A 27,581-nucleotide genomic window follows, 5' to 3' on the forward strand; every position below is an offset into this window, starting at 1 on the left:
CATTAATTCTTATGGGGACATTGGATTCGCTTAACATCATTTCACTTAAAGTCGCATTTTTCAGGAACAGAACTACAACGTTAAGTGAGGAGTTACTCTACACTGGTTTGATAAATTTTCCCTTTGGTAGCAAACATAATGTTTACCAGTCCATAATTTCATCAACTTCTGTGCAGCACTTGTAGCTAAAACACATCTCTTTTTAACCCCATCCTTGATGGAACCATTAGCACTGATCAAACTTCCTAGGAACACACAAGGTTAAAAAAAAGAACTAGATAAATTCATGGAGGTCCATCAATGGCTATTAGCCAGGCTGGGCAAGGATGGTGTCCTTAGCCTCTGTTTGCCAGAAGCTGGGAATGGGCGACAGGGGATGGATCACTTGATGATTCCCTGTTCTGTTCATTCCCTCTGGGCCACCTGGCACTGGCCAAGTCAGAAGACGGGATACTGGGCTAGATGGACCCTTGGTTTGACCAAGTAGGGCCATTCTTATATACTCATTCTACAAATTCATCGCTGCTAGATTTCAAAATTTGTATCATCTCTTTTCCCCGATGCAACCACTTTGTTATCTTGGGATTTATTGTTAGTCCCAAAGTATCATTATTACTTCAAATGTGCCTGTCAGTTGTACAATGCCATCTGCATAAAGCAAGAAGCTTAACTCTAGATCCTCCAGTGTCCCATCCTCCAAAGCAATTAATGTTTTCCTCAGAAAAATTCTCCTTTACTGTAAATGTGTCAATTTTCTGGCTAATCTAATTTCCCAAGCCAAATTGACAGTCGTGCTAAAATAAGATTCTATCCCACTTCCATAATAAAGTCGTAAGTATGATATGGAGCAGCTAGTACTTCTGCTTAATATTTCATCATAGCTTATCATTTTGCTTAAAGGTTTATATATGTAACCCTTCTGCCAGGCCGAGCTGATAGCAGCAAGGGCCGGGTTCAGTACATAGGGATCCCCTCCCAACAACATAAAGCAAAACCAGCTTGAGCCCCCACTCAGTGACCTGGGAAAATCTTACACACACCCCTGGGCACCTCAAAGAGGCAATACTTCCCCTCTCACAAGCACAGAGTCTCAGTGTAGCAGAAAATGTTTCATAACGTGAGGTAAACAACTCAGCATTAAATTGGGAAAACACCACAACTAGAGTTCATAGACCAAACCGTGAGCAATGACCCACCCCTGCAAATTGGGCCGTGTCCTTTCCCTTTGGGTCTTGAGTCCAGAAACCTGAGAATCCCCCAAAGTCCCAAAAGTCTAACAACCCAAGAGTCTCTGTCCCTGGTCAGTGCAGCCCCAGAGTTCAGAAGTTTATCTGCAGTTTTACCCCCCCAAGCCTGGGTGGAAATGGGGGGGAGGAATGGGGGGCACACAGTGTGTTAAGGGGCTCCATACATGGTCCAAGACTGACTGCTCCGCCTCTTTGTCGGGTTCTGCTGCAGCCTTCACCATGAGCTGTTCCACTCCACCAGCCATCCCGTGAGCAGCTCCAGCTGTCCCACGAACTGCTCCACTCTGCCAGCCACTCCACTCCACTCCACCAGCCGTCCCCGCAAACTGCTCAGCTCAGCTCCCCTCTGCTCTGCTCACCGTTTCGTGGGCTGCTCCAACTGTCCCAGAAAACTGCTCCGCTCCACCAGCTGCTCCACTCCACCAGCCATCCCACAAACCGCTCTGTTCCACCAGCCACTTAGCAATATAGCATCAGGCTCCCCTACTAGTTAACACAGCACTCAGTGATCCCAGCTCTTAGTAATCAGAGGGGTAGCCGTGTTAGTCTGGTTCTGTAAAAGCAGCAAAGAATCCTGTGGCACCTTATAGACTAACAGATGTTTTGCAGCATGAGCTTTCGTGGGTGAATACCCACTTCTTCGGATGCAAGTAGTGGAAATTTCCTGGGGCAGGTATATATAAGCAAGCAAGAAGCAAGCTAGAGATAACGAGGTTAGATCAATCAGGGAGGATGAGGCCCTGTTCTAGCAGTAGAGGTGTGAAAACCAAGGGAGGAGAAACTGGTGCTGTAGTTGGCAAGCCATTCACAGTCTTTGTTTAATCCTAAACTGATGGTGTCAAATTTGCAGATGAACTGGAGCTCAGCAGTTTCTCTTTGAAGTCTGGTCCTAAAGTTTTTTTGCTGTAGGATGGCCACCTTAAGATCTGCTATTGTGTGGCCAGGGAGGTTGAAGTGTTCTCCTACGGGTTTTTGTATATTGCCATTCCTAATGTCTGATTTGTGTCCATTTATCCTTTTCCTTAGAGACTGTCCAGTTTGGCCGATGTACATAGCAGAGGGGCATTGCTGGCTTATGATGGCATATATGCCATCCTACTGGCCTCCTACTGGAAGACAAACCCAAGAAAGAAACCAACAGGACTCCACTGGCCATCACATACAGTCCCCAGCTAAACCCCCTACAACGCATCATCAGGGATCTACAACCCATCCTGGACAATGATCCCACACTTTCACAGGCCTTGGGTGGCAGGCAAGTCCTCGCCCACAGACAACCTGCCAATCTGAAGCATATTCTCACCAGCAGCTGCACACCGCACCATAGTAACTCTAGCTCAGGAACCAATCCATGCAACAAACCTCGATGCCAACTCTGCCCACATATCTACACCAGCAACACCATCACAGGACCTAACCAGATCAGCCACACCATCACCGGTTCATTCACCTGCACGTCCACCAATGTAATATATGCCATCATATGCCAGCAATGCCCCTCTGCTATGTACATCGGCCAAACTGGACAGTCTCTAAGGAAAAGGATAAATGGACACAAATCAGACATTAGGAATGGCAATATACAAAAACCCGTAGGAGAACACTTCAACCTCCCTGGCCACACAATAGCAGATCTTAAGGTGGCCATCCTGCAGCAAAAAAACTTTAGGACCAGACTTCAAAGAGAAACTGCTGAGCTCCAGTTCATCTGCAAATTTGACACCATCAGTTTAGGATTAAACAAAGACTGTGAATGGCTTGCCAACTACAGAACCAGTTTCTCCTCCCTTGGTTTTCACACCTCTACTGCTAGAACAGGGCCTCATCCTCCCTGATTGATCTAACCTCGTTATCTCTAGCTTGCTTCTTGCTTGCTTATATATACCTGCCCCAGGAAATTTCCACTACTTGCATCCGAAGAAGTGGGTATTCACCCACGAAAGCTCATGCTGCAAAACATCTGTTAGTCTATAAGGTGCCACAGGATTCTTTGCTGCTCTTAGTAATGTTAGCTCTTTAGTGATTTCAGCTTGAAGTAGGAGAGACCTAGTACTAATGCGCTATTGGTCCAAAGTGAATTCAACTCAGTAGCCTGTAACTAGATTCCTAATGGAATCAAAATTAGCTCTGATATTCAACAGTGGTGATACAATTAGTGTTTCAGGCTTGCAAAGAGTCCCCACAGCACGACATACAAATACCTACCCTCAGCCACTCTTAATTCACTGAGTTTTGGAACTCATGTCCTTTGTCTAGTGAGTGCTACTTAGTTGATGGCGAGACCCTCTGTCATAAAACAGTTTCATTGTCCTTGATTCACATAATCAGGGTAACAACACTTTATTCCTCGTGCCCCAATAACAAAGAAACTGGGGATCCCACAGCAGCCAAAGTGACCATTTTGGGCTGCTGTGGGCTCATGCTAGGTGGGGTGGGTGTGCCTATGCAAACAAGATCAGCCCCTGAAGTTCTTTTCCACACTCACCACCAGATGTCAGGGTAGAGCTCATCCTGACTCTGCTTACATATATAATGTAATACATATAATAGGAGCTGAGTTAATCATGTCATTATTTCAGCATTGTATCTGCATGCACATCCTTTAGTGACTTTTTTATTTTAATATAGTTTTTGTGCATGGAATAAAATTAATCTATAGTGGGATTTTACCAGGTGAATCAGTGTGATTTTTCTATAGCTCACTTTTCAATTGATCTATAATCCTAGTAACTCAATGCTAAAATACAGTGTAGGTATCTTGGTACAGTTCTTTCTCTTTAGTAGGAGCAATAGCTTGGTGTGGCACATCAGTTGTTTTATCTTGTGAAATAGGAACTTCAAGCCCTACTTGAGGGAAAAAAAGTTTTGTTTTACACTTTTGTAAAAATTCATTTGGAGTGGGGAGGGATGTCCACTTTTGTTTCTTTTGGTAGGCTAAAATTTTACTTTTTACACTATTTATTTAGGAAGTTTTAACAAGTTTAGAAATCCTTGCCATGAAAATATCAGAAATGAAAGAAAACAATCATTACAACAGTTATCTTTTGTTTAAAGAAACATTATACAGGAATATAGTCATCACATCTTTCTGTTTAACATGGTGCTACCACATTACAGAATGAGCATCATTACAAAACATACATTGTTTCTAGTGATTTCTTAAATTGTGTTAAATCTCTAGGTTCTCATTTGACAGATCAGATATATCTATTAAATGTTAATATTCAAAAAATTGGACAGGTATGCTTTTGGGGAGGCAGGTAAATGTACTTTGTCTGAGTACTGAATGAAAGGTAACCAAATATCTATCTGTCCTCTGTCTACTTTTCTGGCTATGTCACAGTGTGTTAATTTTTCCATAACCACAACATCCCGTATTTTTAGAGCCATTTCTCAATGGTTGGGTTATTATTCTTTTTTCAATGAGAGGATATCAATAACCGAGCAGCTATTAGCAGATGAGAGATTATTAATTTCCTTTTGTGTGACCATTTCCACTAGGAAGCCCCAAGAGGATTACCAGAGGATCATTTGATAATAAATATCCAACAATTTGTGATATTTGGTTACTGATTACATCCCAATACTCGGATGACTGGACATATCCACCATATATGCATAAAAATCTCTTTCACCACAATTTCTCCAACATTTATCCCCATTTTGTCTCTATATTTTTTAACCTGACTGGTTTTGATGTACCATTGAAACAGTATCTTAATATTTTCTCTTTTGTTGTGCTAAAGACTTCGGTTTCTCATCTTCTTTTCCAGATCAAACCCCATTCCTTTTGAGGTAATTTGTCTATCCACATTCTTTTCCATGTGTGTCATATAGGGACACTTTTTTTTGTAAGGAGAGCTGTTTGAAAGATTGATATAAATTAGTTATAATTTTTTTGTTTCTTAATTGACCAGGTGCTATCGCTTCTATTAAAGTTGGCTTTCTGTAACAAACGGGTTTTCTAGAAAGTTGAGAAACATAAAGCCTGACTTGAAAGTACTGGTACCAGGGAACAGTGGGACAGTTAAAGTTAGTTTTAATCTCTAAATAAATTAGAACATTTCTTTATTGAATAACTGGCCAACTGTATGTATTCCATTGCTTTACGAAACTTTGAAGCTCTCTGGTTCTTGATTTGGGTTAAGATTGGGATTATTTGCATTGGGTGTCATGGATGAGAACTGATCCTATCTCTAGTTCTGTTCCAGACCCATGGAGTAGCCTTTGCCAAGAATGTGTGTACATTTCTGGCAGGTGTGATTTATTTATTAATCCGTGGTAGCCTAACAATGAGTACACTGCTGCAATTTTCTTGTTCAATAAAGACCCTTGTTTGGCTAGGTTAGAGGGCCCCCAGTCCACTACTGCTTTGAGCTGATTTGACAGTACCACAGAATATTTCAAACAGCTAGTCCACTCTGTTTAATAGGTCTGTATAATGTATTTGGTCTCACTTTTGGTCTTTTCTTATTCCATATAAATTCTAACAACATCCTCTGTATTCCTGCTTGGATTTTATCTGAGATAATCACAGAAAGATTTTGAAAATAAGAAAAATATCCTTGGCAGAATATTCATTTGGACTGTGGCTATTCTCCCCTGCCAAGAAATTGCATACTCGCCCCACAACTCCAGTTCTTTTTTCACTTGCTGAAGTAGTGGTTTGACATTGAAATCATAGAGCTCTGTTGTTTTTAAAGGATGATACAGTAAACATAAAACATTACAATATTTTCATGCTATGTACTATAGACTATGGACATGTGTACATTACCCGCTGGATCGACAGGCAGCAATCGATCCAGCGATCCAGCGGGGGTCAATTTATCGTGTCTAGTCTAGACACGATAAATCGACCGCCGAGCACTCTTCTGTCGACTCTGGTCGTCCACCAGGGCGAGAGGTGCAGGCAGATTCAATGGGAGAGTGTCAGCTGTCGACTTACACCAGTGAAGACACTGTTGTAAGTAGATCTACGTATGTCAACTTTAGCTACTTTATTCATGTAGCTGAAGTTGTGTAACTTAGATCGAGCCTCCCCCACCCCTGCCAGTGTAGACCAAACCTATGTGAAATAAAATCTCTCCTTTTAAATTGCCTCAGATGGTGTTTGAATTCTTCATGTGCTAACTACTGTTATACTCAGCACCCCAAACTCATGACAACCCTAATATGGTATTGATAGGTGTTATTGGCCCTTAGACACAAAATAGATGCCAAATAAAAGCCACAGACAGACAGACTTTCCAACAGAGCACCCCCATTCTACACCTCTCACTGGTAGCATGTTACTTTAATATGAGACAATTACATTGAATGAGAAGGATTTCATACCACATTCATCTGTCACTAACTGAGTGTTTGTGTGGAATTTCTCAGGTATCACTTTATGGAACACCGATACCCTTAGCAAACAAGTGGGGACAACGATGCAGCACAAGACTGAATTTCAGATTATTGCATCTGACACCATGGAAGCTAAGGCCTCTGCTCTCAGTCTCTCAGGATCCCTGAAGGCGAGTTTCCTGGGGGGCCTGGTAGAAGTGAATGGATCTGCAGCATTTTTAAATGATACCAAGAAATCCCAAAATCAAGCCCGAGTTACATTACAATATTCAACAACAACGAAGTTTGAGCAGCTGGCCATAAGCCATTCAGAGCACCAGAATATCTCTTATCCTGCTGTATATGACCAAAATAAAGCAACCCATGTGGTCACAGCTGTACTGTACGGGGCTCAGGCTTTCTTTGTGTTTGATCGAGAAGTTTCTTCAACTGAGAGTATAGAAGAGATACAGGGAAAGATGAAACTTATGATAGAAAAATTACCAAAAATATCAGGAGGAGGAGAGGGGCCTGTGAAAATGGAGTACAAGAAAGCATCAGAGGCTGAAAATGTCAGTTGCACATTCTATGGTGATTTTGCTCTTGAGAACAATCCAGTTACTTATCTAGATGCCATGGAAATTTGTTCCACCCTCCCGAAGCTGTTGGGTGACAGTGGGGAGAAGGCCGTACCAGTGAGAGTTTGGCTGTACCCGCTGACCAAGCTGGACTCCAGAGCTGCTCAGCTGGTGCGTGAGATCAGCAGAGTACTGATTTTTGATGCTCAAACAGCCTTGGAGCAACTGACCGAACTGGACATGCGAGGCAATGACATGATGAAAAATCCAATTGCCACAACCTTCCCTGAAATCAAAAAGAAAATCCAGCAATTCAAAGATCTGTGTCAGCAACACAGACAGACTTTCCAGCAACAACTAGCAAGAATCTTACCTGCGATCCGTGGAGGTGAAGCAGAAGAAAGGGCCCTGGTGGACATTTTAAAAAGCAAAGAACAATCACCATTCAATACACAGAGACTTAATGAATTTCTGGATACAAAGGAGCAAGAGATGAATTTAGTGGATTCCTACCTTGCTAGGCTACAGAATGTGGAAGTCATATCCTCCAAGAGTGAACTAGAAAAAATAGTACTCTGCCCTAAGCATGATTCTGTTGTGTGTTTCACACTTACTTCATTACACAACAAAGAGCCATATTTATCAGATTTGACCTTTTGGCTTCGAAGACAGTTTCTGGAGAAAATTCACGATTCAGCCTCAGCCAATTCTCCCTCTGAGAAATCAAATTCCAAACAGTGGTTTGAGAATGAAAAGATAAGAAGAAAAGCACGAAAATTCGCAAAGTCCTTCTTAGACTTTACTAATGTCAATAAATCTCATGGAAACACCCAGTTCATTGTGGCCTCTGTTCCAGATGAGGACCATCCAGGAGCTACAATTTACCTGTATGAGGATGGAGAGCTGGTCAGCACCAACTTTGAGCCCCCATCGAAACCTCTCCCTCCTCTGATTGATGGAATCAGACACAATTGTGTGCAGCTCACATTTAACCCAGCAGCCTATGGCAGGGCTGAGATATCCGGCTATCGGGCAGAGTACAGAATTGTAGGGCAGGAGAACTGGATGGCTGTGGATGTAAATAACACACAAGAGACATTCACAGTAACAGGGCTCCGTGCAAACACCGAGTACCAGTTCCGATACGCTGCAGTGAGCAAACCAGGGCTCAGCGAGAGCAGCAACGTGAGTGATCCTGTGAAGACTCTTCCCCCGACCAGCCCCCCTGGGAAGCCAGAAAAAGCTACTGTAGAATCATCTTCCATTGCTCTCACCCGGGAGAGTCCAAGTGTCACTGGAGATGGAGTCAGTATAAGGGAGTGTAAGGTAGAATATAAAGAAGAGGTTGAAGGTGAAAGATATGAGGAGAAAGACAAATGGCTGGGACAAAGGACAGGAGAGAGGACTGGATCTTGTAACACTGATGGACTGAGGCCTGAGACGACCTATAGATTTCAAGCGTCGTCTGTGTGTGCGGATGGGGCTGTGAGAGACCCAAGTGAGGACAGTTGGATCTCAACACCAGAGAAAGGTAAACATGAATAAATCTGCATATTTTTTCCCTCAATTAAAGTCCTCTAGTGCCTGGAGCTACTGGATCAGGTAAGAGAATCCTTATGGGAATGAATCTAAAATATCCTGGGTGTATAATGCAGAATCAGCATCCGTTCAAATAAGAAATAAAATTACAAATAAATCTTAGCATCCACTTGAACACCCAAGCTGGTTCCTATGCCCGGACTAGATGGGTTAGGTCAATGTTTCTCAATGACCGGTCCATGGACCGGTGCGAGTCTGTGGCAGCCTCCTTGCTGGTCCCTGAGATTTCCTTGACACATTTTAGGAAGGCAGTCTCTGGCATCAAAAAGATTGAGAAATACTGGCTTAGGTGACCGATACCCCAGATCACAGAGTGGATCCACATAAGAACGGCCATACTGGGTCAGATCAATAGTCCATCTAGCCCAGTATCCTGTCTTCCAGCAGTGGCTAATGCCAGGTGCCCCAGAGGGAATGAACAGAACAGGGAATCATCAAGTGATCCATCCCCTGTCATCCACTCCTAGCTTCTGGCAAACAGAGGTTAGGGACACTAGGAGCATGGGATTGTATCTTTGATCATTTTGTCTAATAGCCATTGATGGACCTATCCTCCACGAACTTATCTAATTGTATTTGGAATCAAGTTATAGTTTTGGCAACGATTTCCACAGGTTAACTGTTCATTCTGTGAAGAAGTACTTCCTTTTGTTTGTTTTAAACTAGTTGCCTATTATTTCATCAGATGATCCCTGGTTCTTGTGTTATGTGAAGAAGTAAATAACACTTACTTCCTTATTCACTTTCTCCACATCATTCATGATTTTATAGACCTCTATCCTATACCCCCTTAGTTGTCTCTTTTCTAAGCTGCAAAGTCTCAGTCTTTTTAATCTCTCCTCATATCGAAGCTGTCCCATACCCATAAACATTTTTGTTGCCATTTTCTGTACTTTTTCCAGTTCCAGTATATCTTTTTTGAAATGGGTGACCAGAACTGTATGCAGTATTCAAGATGTGGGCGTGCAATGGATTTATATAGTGTCTTTATGATATTTACTGTTTTATTATCTTTCCCTTTCCTAGTGGTTCCTAACATTGTTAGTTTTTTTTACTACCAATGCACATTGAGTAGATGTTTTTAGAGAACCTCCCCCACTGCAACCTGAGACCATTACTCCTTGTTCTGTCATCTGCCACCACTGAGAGCAGCTGAGCTCCATCCTCTTTGGAACCCGCTGGACTCTCTCCAATTTGTCCACATCCCTGCTGTAGCGAGGGGACCAAAACTGGACTCAATACTCCAGGTGTGGTCTCATCAGTGACGAATAGAGGGGAATGATCACATCCCTCGATCTGCTGGCAATGCTCCTACTAATGCAGCCCAATATGCCATTAGCCTTCTTGGCAACAAGGGCACACACCGGGTCCTTTTCTACAGAACTGCTGCTTAGCCAGTCGGTCCCCAGCCTGTAGTGGTGCATGGGATTCTTCCGTCCTAAGTGCAGGACTCTGCACTTCTCCTTATTGAACCTGATTAGATTTCTTTTGTCCCAATCCTCCAATTTGTCTAGGTCCCTCTGGACCCTATCCCTACCCTCCAGCGTATCCACCTCTCCCCGCAGCTTAGTGTCATCTGCAAACTTGCTGAGGGTGCAATTCATCCCATCATCCAGATCATTAATAAAGATGTTGAACCAAACCGGCCCCAGCCACTTTATACCGGCTGCCAATTAGATATCAAGCCATTGATCACTACCCATTGAGCCCAATGATCTAGCCAGCTATCTATCCACCTTATAGTCCATGCATCCAATCCATACTTTTTTTAACTTGCTGGCAAGAATACTGTGGGAGACCATATCAAAAGCTTTGCTAACGTCAAGATATATGATATCCACCACTTTCCCTACATCCACAGATCAGCTATCTCATCATAGAAGACAATCAGGTTGGTCCTGGTCACCTTCCTCTCCTCCAAGTGCTTCAAAATGTATTCCCTGAGGACCTGCTCCATGATTTTCCCAGGGACTGAAGTGAGGCTGACCGGTCTGTAGTTCCCCGGGTTCTCTTTCTTCCCTTTTTTAAATATGGGCACTATATTTGCCTTTTTCCAATCATCCGAGACCTCCCCCAATTGCCACTAATTTTCAAAGATAATGGCCAATGGCTCTGCAATCACATCCGCCAACTCCCTCAGCACCCTTGGATGCATTAGATCTGGACTCATGGACTTGTGCATGTCCAACTTTTCTAAATAGTCTTTAACCTGTTCTTTCACCACTGAGGGCTGCTCACCCCCTCCCCATATTGTGTTGCCCAGTGCAGCAGTCTGGGAGCTGACCTTATCTGTGAAGACCGAGGCAAAAAAAGCATTGAGTACTTCAGCTTTTTCCATGTCATCTGTCACTATATTGTCTCCCCCATTCAGTGTCTGAGTTAACAGTTTGAGATTGTTGAAATAACAAGCTCAATTAAAATTATTTAATCTAAGATTATTAATCAGAGATTAGTACATCACTATACAGAATATAGAAATAAACACATTACCACCCTTTGTTAGCAGACTAAGAGCTGGATATGTGTCTTTCCTGCATCTTGAAGAGACATGCAATTTTCATTACCCCAACCTACATTTTCATATCATTATCATTATATGGGGTTTCAGACAAAGGAAAATTGCCAAGAATATTCTCTCAGAAACATATGTTGTGATGTAATTTCTATACAGTCTCATTTTATCTGACTCATGTGAAGGCATGATTATTTACAGCTGAGAGCACTAACAATTCTTCAAATTAATATCTGTCAGAGGTTCGTTCTTATCCCACAATCATTCTTTCATGTTGGTTTCCCCACCTGAAAACATCTGGTAAACAATAATCTCTTATTAGTTTCCCAAGTCTATGTCAGTATTGCCATGTCAGCATTTATGCTTATGTCAGCATTTTATATATATATATGTTAAGGAGATCTTTTCCAAGAATATCTGGAGTTTTAAAGACATGAAGGCATCCCAGTTATTAAATACAGCATAATGAATACATTCCTAAATAAGGTTACTTATTGGTCAACAGACCAGTGTTCTAGGCCTTAGAATTCAGACACTCTTTGTTGAAGATAAAGATTCTAAAGAATAGTTAATAGATATATGAATCACATATACAGAAAGAAAGAAGTAAAAGTATTACTATTTACTAACAGGTACTAATAACTCCATTCCCAAATGTCCAAAGTCATCATACAGAGCCCTCATCGCCATGATTGTGCACTTTTCTGGTAGTACTAGTTGTGTTCATTGATTTTGTAAAGTCCCTGCTCTGATTTGGTGCAACACTCCCTGAATCAGTTTTAGTTTGCTCCATTCTCCCAATGGTAATTTACCCTCAGGGGTAGATGGAATAATTGCAGCTTGAGTTTGATTCTCATTTTCAGCAGGCAGTGTTTCACAAACACCCTTATTTTACAGTTGGGGTTCTTGCCAGTGAACAACATTGAGCCTAGGCAATAGAGATTAGTCCAACACAACATAATTCACTGTGGCTAACGGATACTTTCAGGGGGCGGCCCCAGAGAGACACAACCATAAAGACTCTCATGCACCTCCGACTATTGATGACCTTGTGCAAATAGCTCTCATTCCACCTGTAGGATTCACAGCAATTTCTGATGTAGATGTGGATACATTGCCCCAGCATCCACAGACATTACTTCTCCCTGATCGGTACTGAATACTGAACTCATAGCTAGCGAAGGTGCCCTGTAGCGTCCAGCTTAGCACTTATTATAATGTAAATCTATGAATTGTTGTCTGTCCACATTTGAAACTGAGCACATACAAACTTCTCGAAACTTCTCAGTGACAGCTTGTTTCAGGGCCAAGAACTCCTGCTAGTGAATGGGGTAGTGAGTCTTGCTATCACAGAGTCTGCTTCTGCCAAAGACCACAGGTTTACGTTTACTTTTAACTTCCTGGTATAAGTCTGCTCCCAAGCCCTCCAAACTGGCATCAGCTGCCTGGGTCAGCAAAGACAAGGACCGGAGCATGAGCTAGGCAATTAATCAGGGTCCAAAGGTTTCTAAGGATACGTCTATACTACAAAATTAGGTCAATTTTATAGAAGTCGATTTTTAGAAATCGATTTTGTACAGTCGATTGTGTATGTCCCCACTAAGCGCATTAAGTCGGCGGAGTGCGTCCTCACTATCGCGGCTAGCATCGACTTACAGAGCGGTGCACTGTGGGTAGCTATCCCACAGTTCCTGCAGTCTCTGCTGCCCTTTGGAATTCTGGGGTAAGTGCCCAATGCCTGATGGGGCAAAAACATTCTCATGAGTGGTTTCAGGTACATGTCATCAGTCACCCCTCCCTCTGTGAAAGCAACAGCAGACAATCATTTCACACCTTTTTTCCTGGGTTACCTGTGCAGATGCCATGGCAAGCATGGAGCCTGCTCAGCTCACCGTCACTGCTGCTGTTGCGAGCATTGTAAACACCTTGCGCATTATCTTGGACTATATGCAGAACCGGGCTAAGAGACACCAGCACAAGGAGGATTTTGATGAGGACATGGACACAGAGATGGAGATGATAGGGGGAGCATAGAAACATTTGCACCTGTGGGGAGATAAAAAGGGAGAGTGAAATTCAAGATGATACATTTCTGAGAACAAAAGGGAGACTCTTTCACAGTGAATTAAGCAATTCACAGCAGACAGCACAAGTGCTTTAGGTACAAGGTCGCATTTTGCCTTTTATATTGAGCGCCTGCTGGTATGGTGACACATCACACATGGCTGGGCAACAGAATTCGGTTTTCAGGCAGCCATGGTAAGCCAAAGGGTACGCGGGGTTGGCTTCTTATGCCTTCATAACATGTGGGAATGGTTTTGAATTGCAGTGCCCTCCTTTCCCATAGCAAGCAATGCCGGTTGGGTTTCACATTTAAAAGGAGGGGCTGCAGTTTTCGGGTGGATGTGCAGCACACACCTCCCCCTACCGCTCTGTATGGCTATTCTCCGGGATGATCCCTTCACCCCTCCTCTCCACCATGTGTCTATTCTCTGGGATGATCCCTTTTAGCCAAGTGCAAACAGCCCTGCATGAACGGGGTCCTTTTACTGTTCCCTTACAAAAATTCCCCTATTTCAACCAGGTGACCATGAATGATATCACTCTCCTGAGGCTAACAGAGAAAGATATAGACCGAATGCTCTTTGACCCTTTATAGCCCAGATGCAGTTCCAGTAGCTGTACTGGCCGTGAATGCATCCCAATTCTTCAGGGCAAATCAAATATTAAACACTATTGCTTTCAAACCCTTTACTGTAGTTACAAATGTGCACTCACCAGAGGTGCCTTCCCTGGCTTCAGGGTCAGGAATCCCACCTTGGGAGCGTATTGACTCCAGGGTGATGAAAAGATCTTGACTGCCAGGGAGAACGGATTCACCGCTTGCCTGCTGTGCATTCTCCTCCTCCTCTTCCTCATCCGCAAAATCCTCCTCCCTATTGCATGAGACTCCCACATTGCAGGTGTCCACGGACAGTGGTGGGATAGTGGTAGGGTCCCCCCTTAGAATGCCATGCAGCTGATCATAGCAGCAGCATGTATGGGGCTCTGACCCAGATCATCTGTTTCCCTCCTTTGTCTTGCAGTAGGCTTGCCTGAGCTCCTTAACTTTCACGCGGCACTGCTGTGTGTCCCTGTGGTAGCCTCTGTCCAGATTGCCCTGTGAGATTTTGGCAAATATATTTGCATTTCTCCTTTTTGGTCAGAGTTCGGCCTGCACCGATGCTTCTCCCCATAGAGCAATCAGATCCAGTGTCTCCCTTTCGGTCCATGCTGGAGCTTTTTTGTGATTCTGGGGGGACCGCATGGTCACCTGTGCTGCTGATTTTGCCACGCTGACCATACAGGAAATGAAATTCAAAAGTTCCCGGGTAGGACCTGGGTAGTGCATCGGAGTTCAAAGTGCTGTCCAGAGCAGTCACAATAGAGCACTCTGGGATATCTCCCGGAGGCCAATACTGTCAATCTGCATCCACACTACCCCAAATTTGACCCAGCAAGGTCGATTTTAGCGCTACTCCCCTCGTCAGGGAGAAGTACAGAAGTTGATTTTAAGAGTCCTTTAGGTCGACAGAATGAGGTTGGTTGTGTGGATGCAGTCATTTTTAAATTGACCTCATGCGGCAAATTCAACCTAATCCCATAGTGTAGACCAGGGCTAAGGGGCCATAGTGTCTCTGCTCAGGAGGGCCTTACCTTTGGTCCTAGATTTACTCTTGCTGGACGGGTATCTCCTGGTGAGAGCAATCAGAGGCTTTGCAATGGTAACATACTTCTTCACAAATAGTGATAGTAGCCACTAAATCCTAGAAAGGTCTTGAGTTCTCTGTAATTATATGGGTGTGGTCAGGTAGTGAGTTCTTCTATTTTATCTGGATCAGTACTCAGACCCGCTTGGGACACAATGTGACCCACGTATTTGACCTGCAGAACTGGCATTTATCAATTGAAAGTTTCAGTCCATAGGCTTCCAACTGGTCTAGCAATTTATGAAGTCTGTCTTCATGTTCCTCCAAGGTTCTTCCAAACACAATCAGATCATCCAAATAAACTAAGACTTACAGTAAGTTCATGTCTCCAACAACTTTCTCCATAAGATATTGAAACGTGGCAGGGACTCCAGAAATTCACTGGGGCATGCATTCACACTCTTGGAAACCTAATGGGCTGATGAAGGCTGTCTTCTCCCTATCTTCTGCTCCCAGCAGGATCTGGTAGTATTCACTTAGAAGATTCAATACTAGGAACTACTGACTCACCAGCAAACAGTCCAAGGCCTCTTGTGCTTGAGGCATAGTGTGCTGGTCAACTACAGTACACCTATTTAGGATGCAGTAGTCAAAACACATCTGGATTTTCCCACTCTTCTAACAGATACCACAATGGGGAAGGCATACGGGTTTCAAGCATTTGATGATCACAGTAAGCTCCTGATGATGGTGCCACATATCCTCCATTTCTGAGGGAGCAATCGTCCTAGATCTCTCCCTGAAGGGTTGTGGAGTCTTGTAGTCTGATGTTGTGTTCCACTCCCTTTGCACATCCTATGCATGCAGTGAAAATACCTGAATTATTTCCCAAAGTTCCTTCCTTACATGATCCTTCCACTCCTCAGACAATGGGGAATCTCCAAAGTCAAACTTTGTCAGGTCTGTTGGTGGACCCTCAGCTTCACACTGAGTCTCACAATGGTTTTAGGCTCAAAGAGGTCTGCTAATTTCAGTCCATGTTTCATAGCTTGTTTCATTAGCCACCAGTATAATCACCTTTTCCTGGGCTTCAGCAGGTAGGGTTATGACTCCACTGAGAACCACTCCTTCAAGGAGCCCTCCCTCAGCCGGCTGCTCTATCATTGCTAATGTCCCTTTACTACCTTTTAGACAGGTACTCATAGCAAGGACTTCTCTCTCCATCACTGCAGAGACTACTAACAGAGTTGTGGCCCTGTACTTCAACACTCCCATTGATAGGTCAGACCTCTCCTTTTTAGGGTTCTTGGTTTTTCTATAGTCTGAAGCACAAAGCATATGGATCCTCCGGATGCTTCGGTATTGGTCCCCTGCTGACTGGCTGCAGTACTCAGCGAGTACCTTGAAGAGACTGGCATTGATCCCTATCAGCACAGACACATCAGAATCTCCTTTAGGGTTGGGGCATATCAGTGCAGTGGTTTCCACCTCTTGACTTACTTTGGCAACATCATCTGAAAATTTCAGGTGCACTATGACATACCCTTGGTAGGGGTATTCATATATGCTGAGGCTACACAGGCCATGTCCTGTCAGTGACTGTATGGGCAGGTGTCTGAGCATCCGTTGGTAGGACTGAAATAATAATAGTTATTGACATTGAGATCCAGTGTCAAGCACGGCTTTACATTCTGTCCCTTTATCCTCACTTCTGCTCAAGGCTCTAACAGTCCTGCTGTTATCCCAGCTAGGCAGCCTTTTCCAGGGAAGTCTTCAAGTCCTGTGGACCTGGGTGGCCCCATTCCCAAGCTCCTTTGGCAGTTCCTCATCTCCTCGTAACTGGTCCTCAACTTTCCATATACTAAGGAGGGATTTTCTTCATTATGATAGTTGGCAGCACTGTGTCCATCCTGGCCACACCAGTAGCAGAAGAATTGTCCTTTCCTCCTTTGCCTAGTGGGATGGTGGCTCTAAATCCTGGCTTCTCCATTGCCACAGCCTGAGGCTTCCTATGCTCTGAAGTCTTAGCTTGGTCAATGGTACTGTGTAGCTCAGCCATCTATTCTGTCAGGACCAGCACTTGTTGCGTAAGTTCCTCTCTGGCATTCACCATCAACTGGCTGTTCGCAAGGGTGCTGTGCTGGCTGGCTCAGATGGCTCAAAACTCACTGGCAGCCTGCCTTTCTTCCTCCTCTCTGACCTCTTTGATCAGCTGGGAGTAACTCAGGGGACTTTCCCATCATTCTCTTAACTGGACTATGGTTCTGATATTCAGTTCCTCTTACAATTTGAGCCAGTCTGGTCTGCTCCATCTGCTCAGCACTCACTGCTGCCCTCTTGACAGCTCTCTGAAGTAGTTTCTCCAACCTCTGTATGTAGGCTGAAATCTTCTCACCCCTTTGTTGATGGCAAGGATGGCAGAGCCTGCCCAAAAGTGGGGGGCCCAGGGCCCCCTGCCCCTCCTCTTTCACCTGAGTCCCTGTCCCTGGCCAAGCCAAAAGCCAGAGTGGGCCAGGAACCACAAACTCTCCACCTTCCCGGGGTGGGGGACCAAGAGCAGCGCCCAGCCCATGTCCCCGCCCGTGGACCCTCCAATCCAGGGCAGGTGGAGCGTCCATGGTGCAGCTCCCAACAGTTGCCCACACAGCTCTTACCATGGCCTGGATGTGCCCCCCTAGCCAGAGATGGGTCCAGGTAAGAGCTGTGGACAGCTGTGTGGAGTTGCAAACCCTCCACCTGCCCTGGGTGGGGGGCTCTGGGGGTGGGGATGTGGGTTGAGGGCTTCTTTTGACCCTCCCACACCGGGCAGGTGGAGGGTCCATGGTGCAGTGCCCCACAGCTGCCAGAAATCCCTGCCAGGGCTCCAGCTGCCAGCCTGGCTGGGGGGGGGGGTGCTTCATGGGGCCTTTCTGAGGAAGTAAGCATGAGAGCTGGGGTATGGTTTAATTCTCATATATGTTAATTTATCAGTTTGTGAGCAGAGAGGCTGCTGTGGCTTTGCCAAATGTAATTGCATGATGCCCAAAGTGGGCGATGGGAGCTCAGGTTGACACATTGCTGTTAGAGGGCTTCCTCTGAACCCCTTTCCCTGGTTTTGTCATGCAGACAGAAAGCAGAAGACAAGAAGTCTGAAGGGCAGGCAATGCAATGTTTATTGGGGATAGTTCCAAGCTAGCATATCCATAGCTCTACACGCCGGCAGAGTCTGTTCCGTTCCTAGCTCTCACACCACAGAGTGTTTACCCCGTGTCCCCTTCCCAGCTCTGACCCCACAGAGCCTTTGTCCATGTCTCTGTTCCCCGTTCCCCAGTCTCCATTCCCACTTCCTCCTTCTTAGCAGCCCCAAATATACATGCAGTGCACGCCCCTACTCACACCCCTAACTACTTATGGTCATGTACCGTTTTGGAGGGCCGTGAGTCTTGGGTCTTCATCCCACTTCTTTTGTATCCCATGGGGGGGGGGGGTAAGGAATGAGGTTGTGCTCTGGCCAAGGCCAGGCTTTTCTTTGGCTTTTAGGGTTTCTTATACTGCCCCCCCCACCACCACCCCCGAGCCCTCATTGCTCATCTTAACAGGTTGCTTGATCTTGCCTTGAGATAGGAGTTGGGGAAGTCTTAAAATGTGCACTTGGATTTTGGTGTTTGGGTTAAAGAAACATATTTACATTTTAGATACAATACTGTTTGAAAGGTCTTTTCATGTGCAGATAAAGGTTTGATACTGTTGTTGTGTGTTCAGCTGCCTCCTCATATCTCTACTAATGCACCTCAGTCCTGACTGGAAATAAACCCTGGTGCTTCAGTCCCAGTTCCCTTCTGAACAAAGATTAACAATCAAGCCAAATCATGCAGCGGTTCTGTGATGTGGGAAATTGTTTTCTATGTTAAAGGAGGAACCAAAGTACGTTCGCTGAAGAGCAGTCCTTACGCTGGAAATGATCATAGTTCACATTGTACGTGGCTAAACATTTTCTCCCTCAATCCCACACCTTCGAGGGTTGCAGTCAGTCCCACAACTGCCTTTAAAAAAACCCCAAATTTTAAATAATTCTTTTCCAGTTTTCCCAGTGTTTTCCTAATTCCCCGTATCCCGTCCCTGCATTTTTCTGATTTTGAAAACAGCCAACATTTCCCAGGCTGCACTGCCAGCTCCACAGACAATCTTGGCTTCCTGGCATGATAGGAAGGATGGGCTGTGGCATACACCACCCCTTCACTAATCTTACTGGTCTACGGACAGTCATGCAGATGTTGACACAGGTTTGGTGGGACTCTGCAGCTTCTCCCTGATCAAGAGTGAGGGGGTCACTTGTGGGCAGGCCGGCTGATCTCCTGCATCTTAGCTCCCTTCCTCCAATGAGCCTTCCACCGATCTTACCCCCCATTTCTCCCCTATGCAGGGGCCAGGGCAGTTACTGCTGACCAGGTGCAGCCCAACACCACAGGGAGAGGGGACCCGGAAGGGGAGTTTTAATGAAATCACCAAGGGCCATTTTCTCCCCCTCCCAGGCCAGGTGCCCTCGGTGGCTGTTCTTCACCCTAACAGGCCCGTCCTCCCCAGCTGGCAGCTCCACTTGGCACCGGTCAGCCAGAGCGGCTTTCCCTGGGCTGCTCACCCAGTCAGTGTCCCGGCTGTTACCCAGCTGCTGAATGGCCTCACTGGCTGGAACAGTTGGGAAGGCACCATTTCCCCTGGTGTAACTCCCCCTAGCTGAGGGCCAAGCAGACTCCATGCGAGGGGAAGGGCGGAGGGGATGCTGTGGCCATTGCCAAGAGAGGGCTCGTCTCTGGGATCCCATTGCTCCTCTGCTGCTGTGCAGACCAGCTCCCCAGGGAGGTCCTAAGGGCTCCAGGCCATGGAGAAGGTGGGATTTGGCTCTAAAGCCGGGCAATGCAGCTCTATTGCATTTATTCCCTGGGTGTGTTAACTGAGAGCGACACGAGCTGTTATTGTGGGCATGGTGCATTTTCTCCATCTATTTCTACTGTCTGTACCTCTCCTACAGTGTTTTCTTCCTCTCCTCCCCTCTTTTCCTTCACTGTTTTCCCTCCTCACTCCTGTTTTCCTTCTCCTGCTTCCCAGGCTCCACTCTTTTCCCTTTCATCCATATGTCCCATTATTTGTCCCATTCCCCTTTTCATCTTTTTTCTATTCCATTCTTTCTCTCCCTAGTCTCTTTCCTTTCTCTTTTTACCTCATCGCCCCCAAAAATAAAACAGAGGGGCTGTGTAAGTGGGCACACACTTACTCGGCGGCACCTCCTGCTGGTTGCTCTGGGAATTAGCTCTTCCAGCCTCTGGAGTGCCCTCTGCCAGCCGATGTCCCACTGCCACTGGGCCCCCGTGTCCCTCCCAAGACCAGGTGTCCCCTGTCTGTGGGGTGCTGCCCCCTGGCAATACCCCCACAGTCTCAGGGTCTTTCCACCCAGGGGAACCCCCCACCCACGATCCCCACCTCACCTCAGCCTTGGCTATTGCCAGTCCTTGCTTAGCCCCCACTCACTGGGCAGACTGCAGTGTATAAGCCACTCATCATAGGCAAGGGCGGTTAGACCTTCTGCCCCCGTCTACCTCTGGCTACCCCTCTGTAGCCTCAGTACCTGTCTAGGATTTTATCAGGGCCTGCAGCCTGTGGGTTCTCTAGGCTGGAGCTCCCCAGCTCCTCTAGCCTTTCCCTCAGTCCTGCTCCACTTCAGGTACCCTTCACAGCTTCTAAGCAGCCAGGCCCTTCTCCCTCACTAGCTAGAGGGAGAGTGTTTCTGCTTGAGCTCCTGGCTCAAGCCTTTATAGGGCAAGCTGGGGCCTGATTGCAGCATGGCCCCAGCTGTTGCTGCCTTCCCACAATCAGCCCAGGCTTCTTGCCCTTCCACAGCCCTCTCCCAGGGCTGTTTTAAACCCCTCAGGGCAAGAGCGGGTAACCACCCCTCTAGAGGCTGATTTGTAGAGGTGCTGAGCACCCAAAACTCCAGCTGAAGTCAGGGGGAGCTGGGTGTGCTCCACTTCTCTGGAAGTCAAGTCCAAGTTAAACTCCTTGGGTATCTTCTGCCAACTAGGGAGCCCATTCTCTAGCCTGCCCCTGGCTCTTTCTGCTGATCCCACATTGCTGGGCTGGCTCTTGGTGACTGCTGCTCCTCTCTGCGTGTCGTAGAGGCTGGACAGGGAGCTAATGAGACCTGGTGGCAACACCACACCGTGAGAGGTGATTCCAAAACAGAACAGAAGGATCCAGACCAGCATCCCACCCAGAAACAACACCTGATCCCTGCGCTGGCCCCCTCCAGCCCAAAGCCTGCTGGGTGCTTAAGAACTCACTAAATCTGAATCAATGCCTCCTAAGGTGACAGGCTGTCAGTGCTAACTACTCACTTTACTGCTTCTCTCCAACATGGAAAATGTTTCCATGCCAATTAACTAAGGCCTTACAACAGCTATAATTACAGAAAGTGAAATCCCCCAAACTCACCCATTGTTACTTTATCTTTACCGTGACATTGTCAAACTTCTTCTTCCAGGCCCAAGAGCTGCCACCCCGAGCACTGAGAAATCCAAACTAAGGATTGTTCTTGTTGGTAAAACTGGAGCTGGGAAAAGTGCAACAGGAAACAACATCCTTGGTAAGACAGTGTTTGAGTCCAAACTCACAGCAAAATCAGTAACACGGAAATGTTATAAGAAGAGAAGGGATTGGAACAGCAGGGACATTGCAGTCATTGATACGCCTGGTCTTTTTGACACAAAAATTGCTTTAAAAGAAACTATGAAAGAAATAGGGCGTTGTGTGGTAGTCTCCTCCCCAGGACCCCATGCTATAGTTCTGGTGATGCAGTTGGGTCGTTTCACTGAAGAAGAGAAAAAAACAGTTGAACGAATACAAGACATTTTTGGGGATAAAGCTGTGGAGTACATGGTCTTCTTGTTCACCAGAAAAGATGACTTAGGTGATATGACTTTACATGATTATTTAAAAGCTTTGGATGACAAAGATCTTCAGAAGTTGATGGAAAAGTGCGGGAATCGATGCTGCGCTTTCAACAACAAAGCAGAAGGACAGGAGCAGGACGATCAGATTTCAGAGCTGATTGCAATAACTGATAAGATGGTGCAACAGAATGGAGGCTCACATTATACCAATGAAATGTATGAATATGCTCAGAAGAAACTTCAAGAAAAAATTGAAATGCTCAAAGAACTCTGTAAGGAAGAGATGGACAAAAAGAAAAGAGAAGTGACATTTCAGTATGAGGAGGAATGTAAGAAAACAGATGAGAAATTACAGAAAGAAGGCTCATATAATGAAAACACTTCAAAACAATTGAAAGAGGCCCATAGACAAAAATTGGAAAAAGCTTTAAAGAAAATACATACCGACTACGAGGCACAGCTACATGAACTCAGGGAAAGAGTTGATGAGGATGTTACTATAATAGAAACTATTTTAGGAGCATTCTCTTCTGTATTTTCAAAAATCACACACTGGTTTAAATAATGATTGACTTACTGTAATTTCTCCTCTTGCCACTTTGCCACTTTTTCAATAGTGATGACTGGAGTTTCAGTGCTTTATATCACTTTAACCTCCTAATTTTTTCTTCACAGAAGTTTACATTTGTATCAGCTTCTTATTCAGCTTTGTATAGACATACCCTACAGCTAATGCATAGGTAAGCGGGGGAATGGTCCCGCTATTGTGGGGAACTTTCCTGGCTTCTGCATTACCCAATGAAGTGGGCTAGCGAAAGGATCTGAGTCCTCGCTCCCACTTCCTTTACCCAGAGGCCTCCCTGCCCTCGAGGGCTCCCCTTCCACTCTCCTGTCTGGCAGAGTCCTCATAACCCCGACAAGGCTGGGCCCAGGATTCCTGGGGGGCTCAACCCCCAACCCTGCTGTGGTCACCTAGGACAGGGGCTAGGGTGTCCCCACTCCGGGGTACCCTCTCTGCACTGGACAATTCCCTGACCCACTGATCGTTACATATGATTTAAAGCAAATACAGTTAATTAATCAACAATTAATTTAAAAAGGAATAAGGAAAAATGGGAAAGGTTAAAGGAAAACACATCACCCCACTCCATGGCAGGGAACATCACAAACAGTGTCTCTGGAACATCAGGGCACTTCACAGTCTGTTTCTTGTAGGTCCCAGGCCTCCTTCTCAGGCTCTGGCTGTACTGCAGAGACACTGCGGGTTGCACACTTGCTCTGCCAGTGCACTGAGAAATCCGAACTATGGATTGTTCTTGTTGGTAAAACTGGAGCTGGGAAAATTGCAACAGGAAACTCCATCTTCGGTGAGAATCTGTTTCAGTCTAAAATCGCAGCAGACTCAGTAACAAAGAAATGTACTTTCAGGAAAAGTGATTGGAACGGCAGGGACATTGCAGTCATTGATACTCCTGGTCTTTTTTACACAAAAAGTCCTTTAAAAGAAACTATGAAAGAAATAGGGCGTTGTGTGGTAGTCTCCTCCCCAGGACCCCATGCTGTGGTTCTGGTGATGCAGCTGTGTCGTTTCACTGAAGAAGAGAAAAAAACAATTAAAAGATGTCATAGGTTTCACCCCCACTCTGAACCTTAGAGTATAGATGTGGGGACCTGCATGTGAACCTCCTAAGCTTAATTACCAGCTTAGATCAATAGGCTGCCACCACTCCCGAGGACTAACTCCCTTCCCTGGGTAGTCTTGAGAGACTCCTTCACCAATTTCCTGGTGAACACCGATCCAACCCCTTGGATCTTATTACAAGGAGAATTTAACCGTCCCCTCTCCTTTCCCCCACCAATTCCTTGTGAGTCCAGATCCAATCCCCTTGAATCTTAACAACAGGGAAAAATCAATCAGGTTCTTAAAAAGAAGACTTTTAATTAAAGAAAAGATAGGTAAAAGAAAAAAACCTCTGGGAGACAGCATACAAGGTGATCTTACAGACAACAGATTTAAAACACAGGATGTTCCCCTGGGCAAAAACCTTAGTACACACAACAATACCCAATTTGATTATTCCCCTAATGCCAAGACAAGTTACAAAAAGAAAATAAACATAAACCTATTTATTCTTTTCTAAAATTTACTACTCTGATAAGAGGCTGGTTCCTTGATCTTTTCCACTCCGGCTGAAACTGAAACTGACTTTAAACAAAGGAAACTTCCCTCCTTCCTTTTGAAACATCTTGTTCCCCCATTGGTTCCTCTGGTCAGGTGTCAGCTAGGCTAGGTGAACTTCTTAACCCGTTACAGGTAAAAGAGGCATTAACCCTTAACTATGTGTTTATGACAAAAGAATACAAGAAATTTTTGGGGGAAAAGCTGTGCAGTACATGATTTTCTTGTTCACCAGAAAAGATGACTTAGGTGATATGACTTTACATGATTATTTAAAAGTGATGGGAAAGTGCGGGAATCGATGCTGCGCTTTCAACAACAAAGCAGAAGGACAGGAGCAGGAAGACCAGATTTCAGAGCTGATTGAAATGATTGATAAGATGGTGCAACAGAAAGGAGGCTCACATTATACTAATAACATGTATAAATATGCTCACATGAAACTTCAAGAAAAAATCGAGATACTCAGAGAAAACTGTAAGGAAGAGATGGAAGGAAAAGAAAGAGTATGATGAGGAATGTAAAAATATAGCTAAGGAGCTAAAGAAGGAAGGCTCACATGATGAAATCACTTTGAAACAAAAGACCCAAACGGAAGGAGGCCCTAGGACAAAAACTGGAAAAAGATTTAGAGATAATAAATAACCGCTACCAGAAACAGCTAAGTGACTTCAGGGAACAAGCTGATGATGCTTCTATAATAGATGCCATTTTAATAGAATTCACACATATATTTTCAAAAATCAAATGCTGGTTTGGATAACAATTGACTTACTATAATTTCCCCTTCTCTTGTCACGTTGCCAGTTTTTCAATAGCCATAAATGGAGTTTCAGTGATTTGTAACCATTTAACCTCCTAATTTTTTCTGCGTTGAAGTTTATATTTGTATCAGCTTCTTAGTCAGGCTTATACTTTCATACCCTACAGCAGATGCATACAAAGCATGAGTACATGAAACTATTATCTTTTGTTCTTTATTAACATTGTGTGCTGGTTCCAGCTACAATTAACAATTCCAGCTACAGTTATTTGATCTCTTCTGAACTATGAGCTGGAATAAGCTTGGGTTGATATAATATATTAATTGTGACTAATATTGTTGTCAATATGGTTGTAAATGTAGACGTTACTTCTGTTCAGGAATCATTTACAGAAATCAGAATCTGTTCATAAAAATAACCATTCATAAGTATTCACTGATCTGTTTGGATGAACAGCTGGCTGTTCACAAGCAGTTCATTCTGACTAGTCAGTATTCAGTATTTGTAATTATGACTGGCCACCCAAGTCACATGGTATTGTTTATGCTTCTGGATTAAAATTTTGTAAACAAGAGAATAATGAATGATGTATGATGTCGATTTTCAGACCAATAATCTGAAAATTCATGAAACCTTCAAGGTTTGCAAATACTTTCCCACATTCAAATCAGCACTTCTATTCACTAAACTATTTGTGACTAAATGCTTTAAAAATATTCACAGTCCTACCACATTTACCTATGGATATAGCCTACCTATAATTATGTAATGTACTTCTCCTATATTTTCCAGTTTTGCTTCTTATTTGCTGTGAAATGTCATGGGATGATTTCCATTAATTATGAATAATGCTATAAAAAGTAATTCTATTTATATTTAATCATATGTCAGCACTTGCGGTTATAGAATTTGAGAACTTTATGTAGTTTTATGCTGAATTTTAAGACACATTAACCCAGATATCATTTATGTAGCCAATTAGTTAATTTTCTCATCCATTTATCATTGTGCTCTGTGATGTTATGGTCAATTTATATGCTATTTCATATACAATCAATGTATGTTAAATAGACTTAAATGGTAGGATTACAGAAATATACGACTGATAAGTATTTACAAGTAATGAATATGTACTAGGTGTATAAATAAAGCATGACTGAAATGCATGACCTACCATCTTAACCATACTAGGCCATACACTTAAGAATGCTTGACATGAGTGGTTGACCAATGAATAATCCTATAGCCACAAAGGTCCCAAGATTACTGTATAGATGTGCCAATAGGTGATTGTAATAGATCGCAATGAATTGTCCGAAACTACGAAAGACATGATTGTAACATCTTTGAATGTCTCTCTTGACCACAGTGTACATGTCATGCATAGATGCTAATACAGAATGAGAGGAACAAACAACCTATGATAAATGGGGAACCCAATATTTATGAGGTGTGAAAGTACCGATAAGGGAAAGAGGACTGACACCTCCATACATATGCATAAGGTGTTAGGTGCAATTAGAATTGCAATCTATAAAGGGTTCCCTGCTTAAGTAAAAGTGGAAATACCCAGGGGAAGAACCCAAGCAGGAACTATCCCTCTACTGATGATCAGTTGGTGAGAGGGCCATCGGACCCTAGAATATCTTTGAGTATGTGAATCTCATTATAGTTATGATTATTCAGTAGGTTTTTGTAGGATTTCTATATGAATGGTGTAATGTTGCATTCCATATGTTTTATGAAAATATGCTTATGAGGATAAATATGATTAACTGGAATATGCTTTATGCAAAATGTCTCTTGTAAGGTATCATTACAAAGCTTATAATCTACTGAGTGTGTTCATCCTATCTGTTTGCATGTATTATATCTATGTCTGGAGTTAGGAGAATAAGATATAAATTTGTATTATTGATGTAAACATATTAAGTGGAAGCCATTAAGGGTGCTTCAGAATCAATGAACTGTAAATGGCTCTGTTTACCTGCAAACCTTCCTGTGTACATGTGGGCCAACCCAGGAAGAATGGAGGCTGGGGTCTCAGAGGACATGCGGCCATAGCACATTATACTGGAATCCATCTTAAATCCGTAAAAGCAGCAAAGAGTCCTGTGGCATCTTATAGACTAACAGACGTTTTGGAGCATGAGCTTTTGTGGGTGAATACCCACTTCATCGGATGCATGAAGGACCATTTAGAAGGAGGGGTGGGGACCCAGACAGACAAAAGATTCCCGCCTTGGGCCAAAGCTATAAAAGGGGGTGGAACAGGACAAAGGGGGCCAGTCATGAGAAAGCCCCTAGTTACCAGCTAAGATGTCTGCTGGAACTAGGATTGGGCCCAGACTAGGAAGGAGTCTACTCTGTGAAAGAAGCTTATTGGAACATATCAGGGTGAGATATTACCTGTAATCAGCTTCTTAATGTATTAGGCTTAGACTTGCATGTTTTGTTTCATTTTGCTTTGTGACTTACTTTGTTCTGTCTGTTATTATTTGAAACCATTTAAATCCGACTTTTTATACTTAATAAAATCACTTTTGTTTATTAGTAAACCCAGAGTAAGTGATTAATACCTGGAGCTGTGCATATCTCTCTATCAGCGTTATAGAGGGCGGCCAATTTAGGAGTTTAGCCTGTCTAAGCTTTATCCAGAGTAAAACGGATTTATTTGGGGTTTGGATCTCATTGGGAGCTGGGTGTCTGGGTGCTCAAGACAGGTAACTTGCTGAGCTATTTTTAGTTAAAGTCTGCAGTTT

General features: G+C 44.2%; 1 protein-coding gene and 1 pseudogene across 1 annotated transcript in view; both read left to right on the forward strand.

The window, feature by feature from the left end:
• The window catches only part of LOC120397098, a 34,105-nt gene extending 11,446 nt beyond the window's left edge, over positions 1-22,659 (forward strand). Inside the window, exons 3-4 of the mRNA XM_039522587.1 lie at positions 6,630-8,684; positions 21,468-22,659. Of these exons, the coding sequence (XP_039378521.1) occupies positions 6,630-8,684; positions 21,468-22,441 (3,029 nt within the window). The 3' untranslated portion in view covers positions 22,442-22,659. The remainder of the gene's footprint in view (positions 1-6,629; positions 8,685-21,467) is intronic.
• On the forward strand, positions 22,609-26,623 carry LOC120399357 (annotated as a pseudogene).
• Positions 26,624-27,581: the final 958 nt, after the last annotated feature.

This window comes from Mauremys reevesii, linkage group 2, assembly GCF_016161935.1.
Source record: "Mauremys reevesii isolate NIE-2019 linkage group 2, ASM1616193v1, whole genome shotgun sequence".
In the NCBI taxonomy this organism is placed as follows: Eukaryota; Metazoa; Chordata; order Testudines; family Geoemydidae; genus Mauremys; species Mauremys reevesii.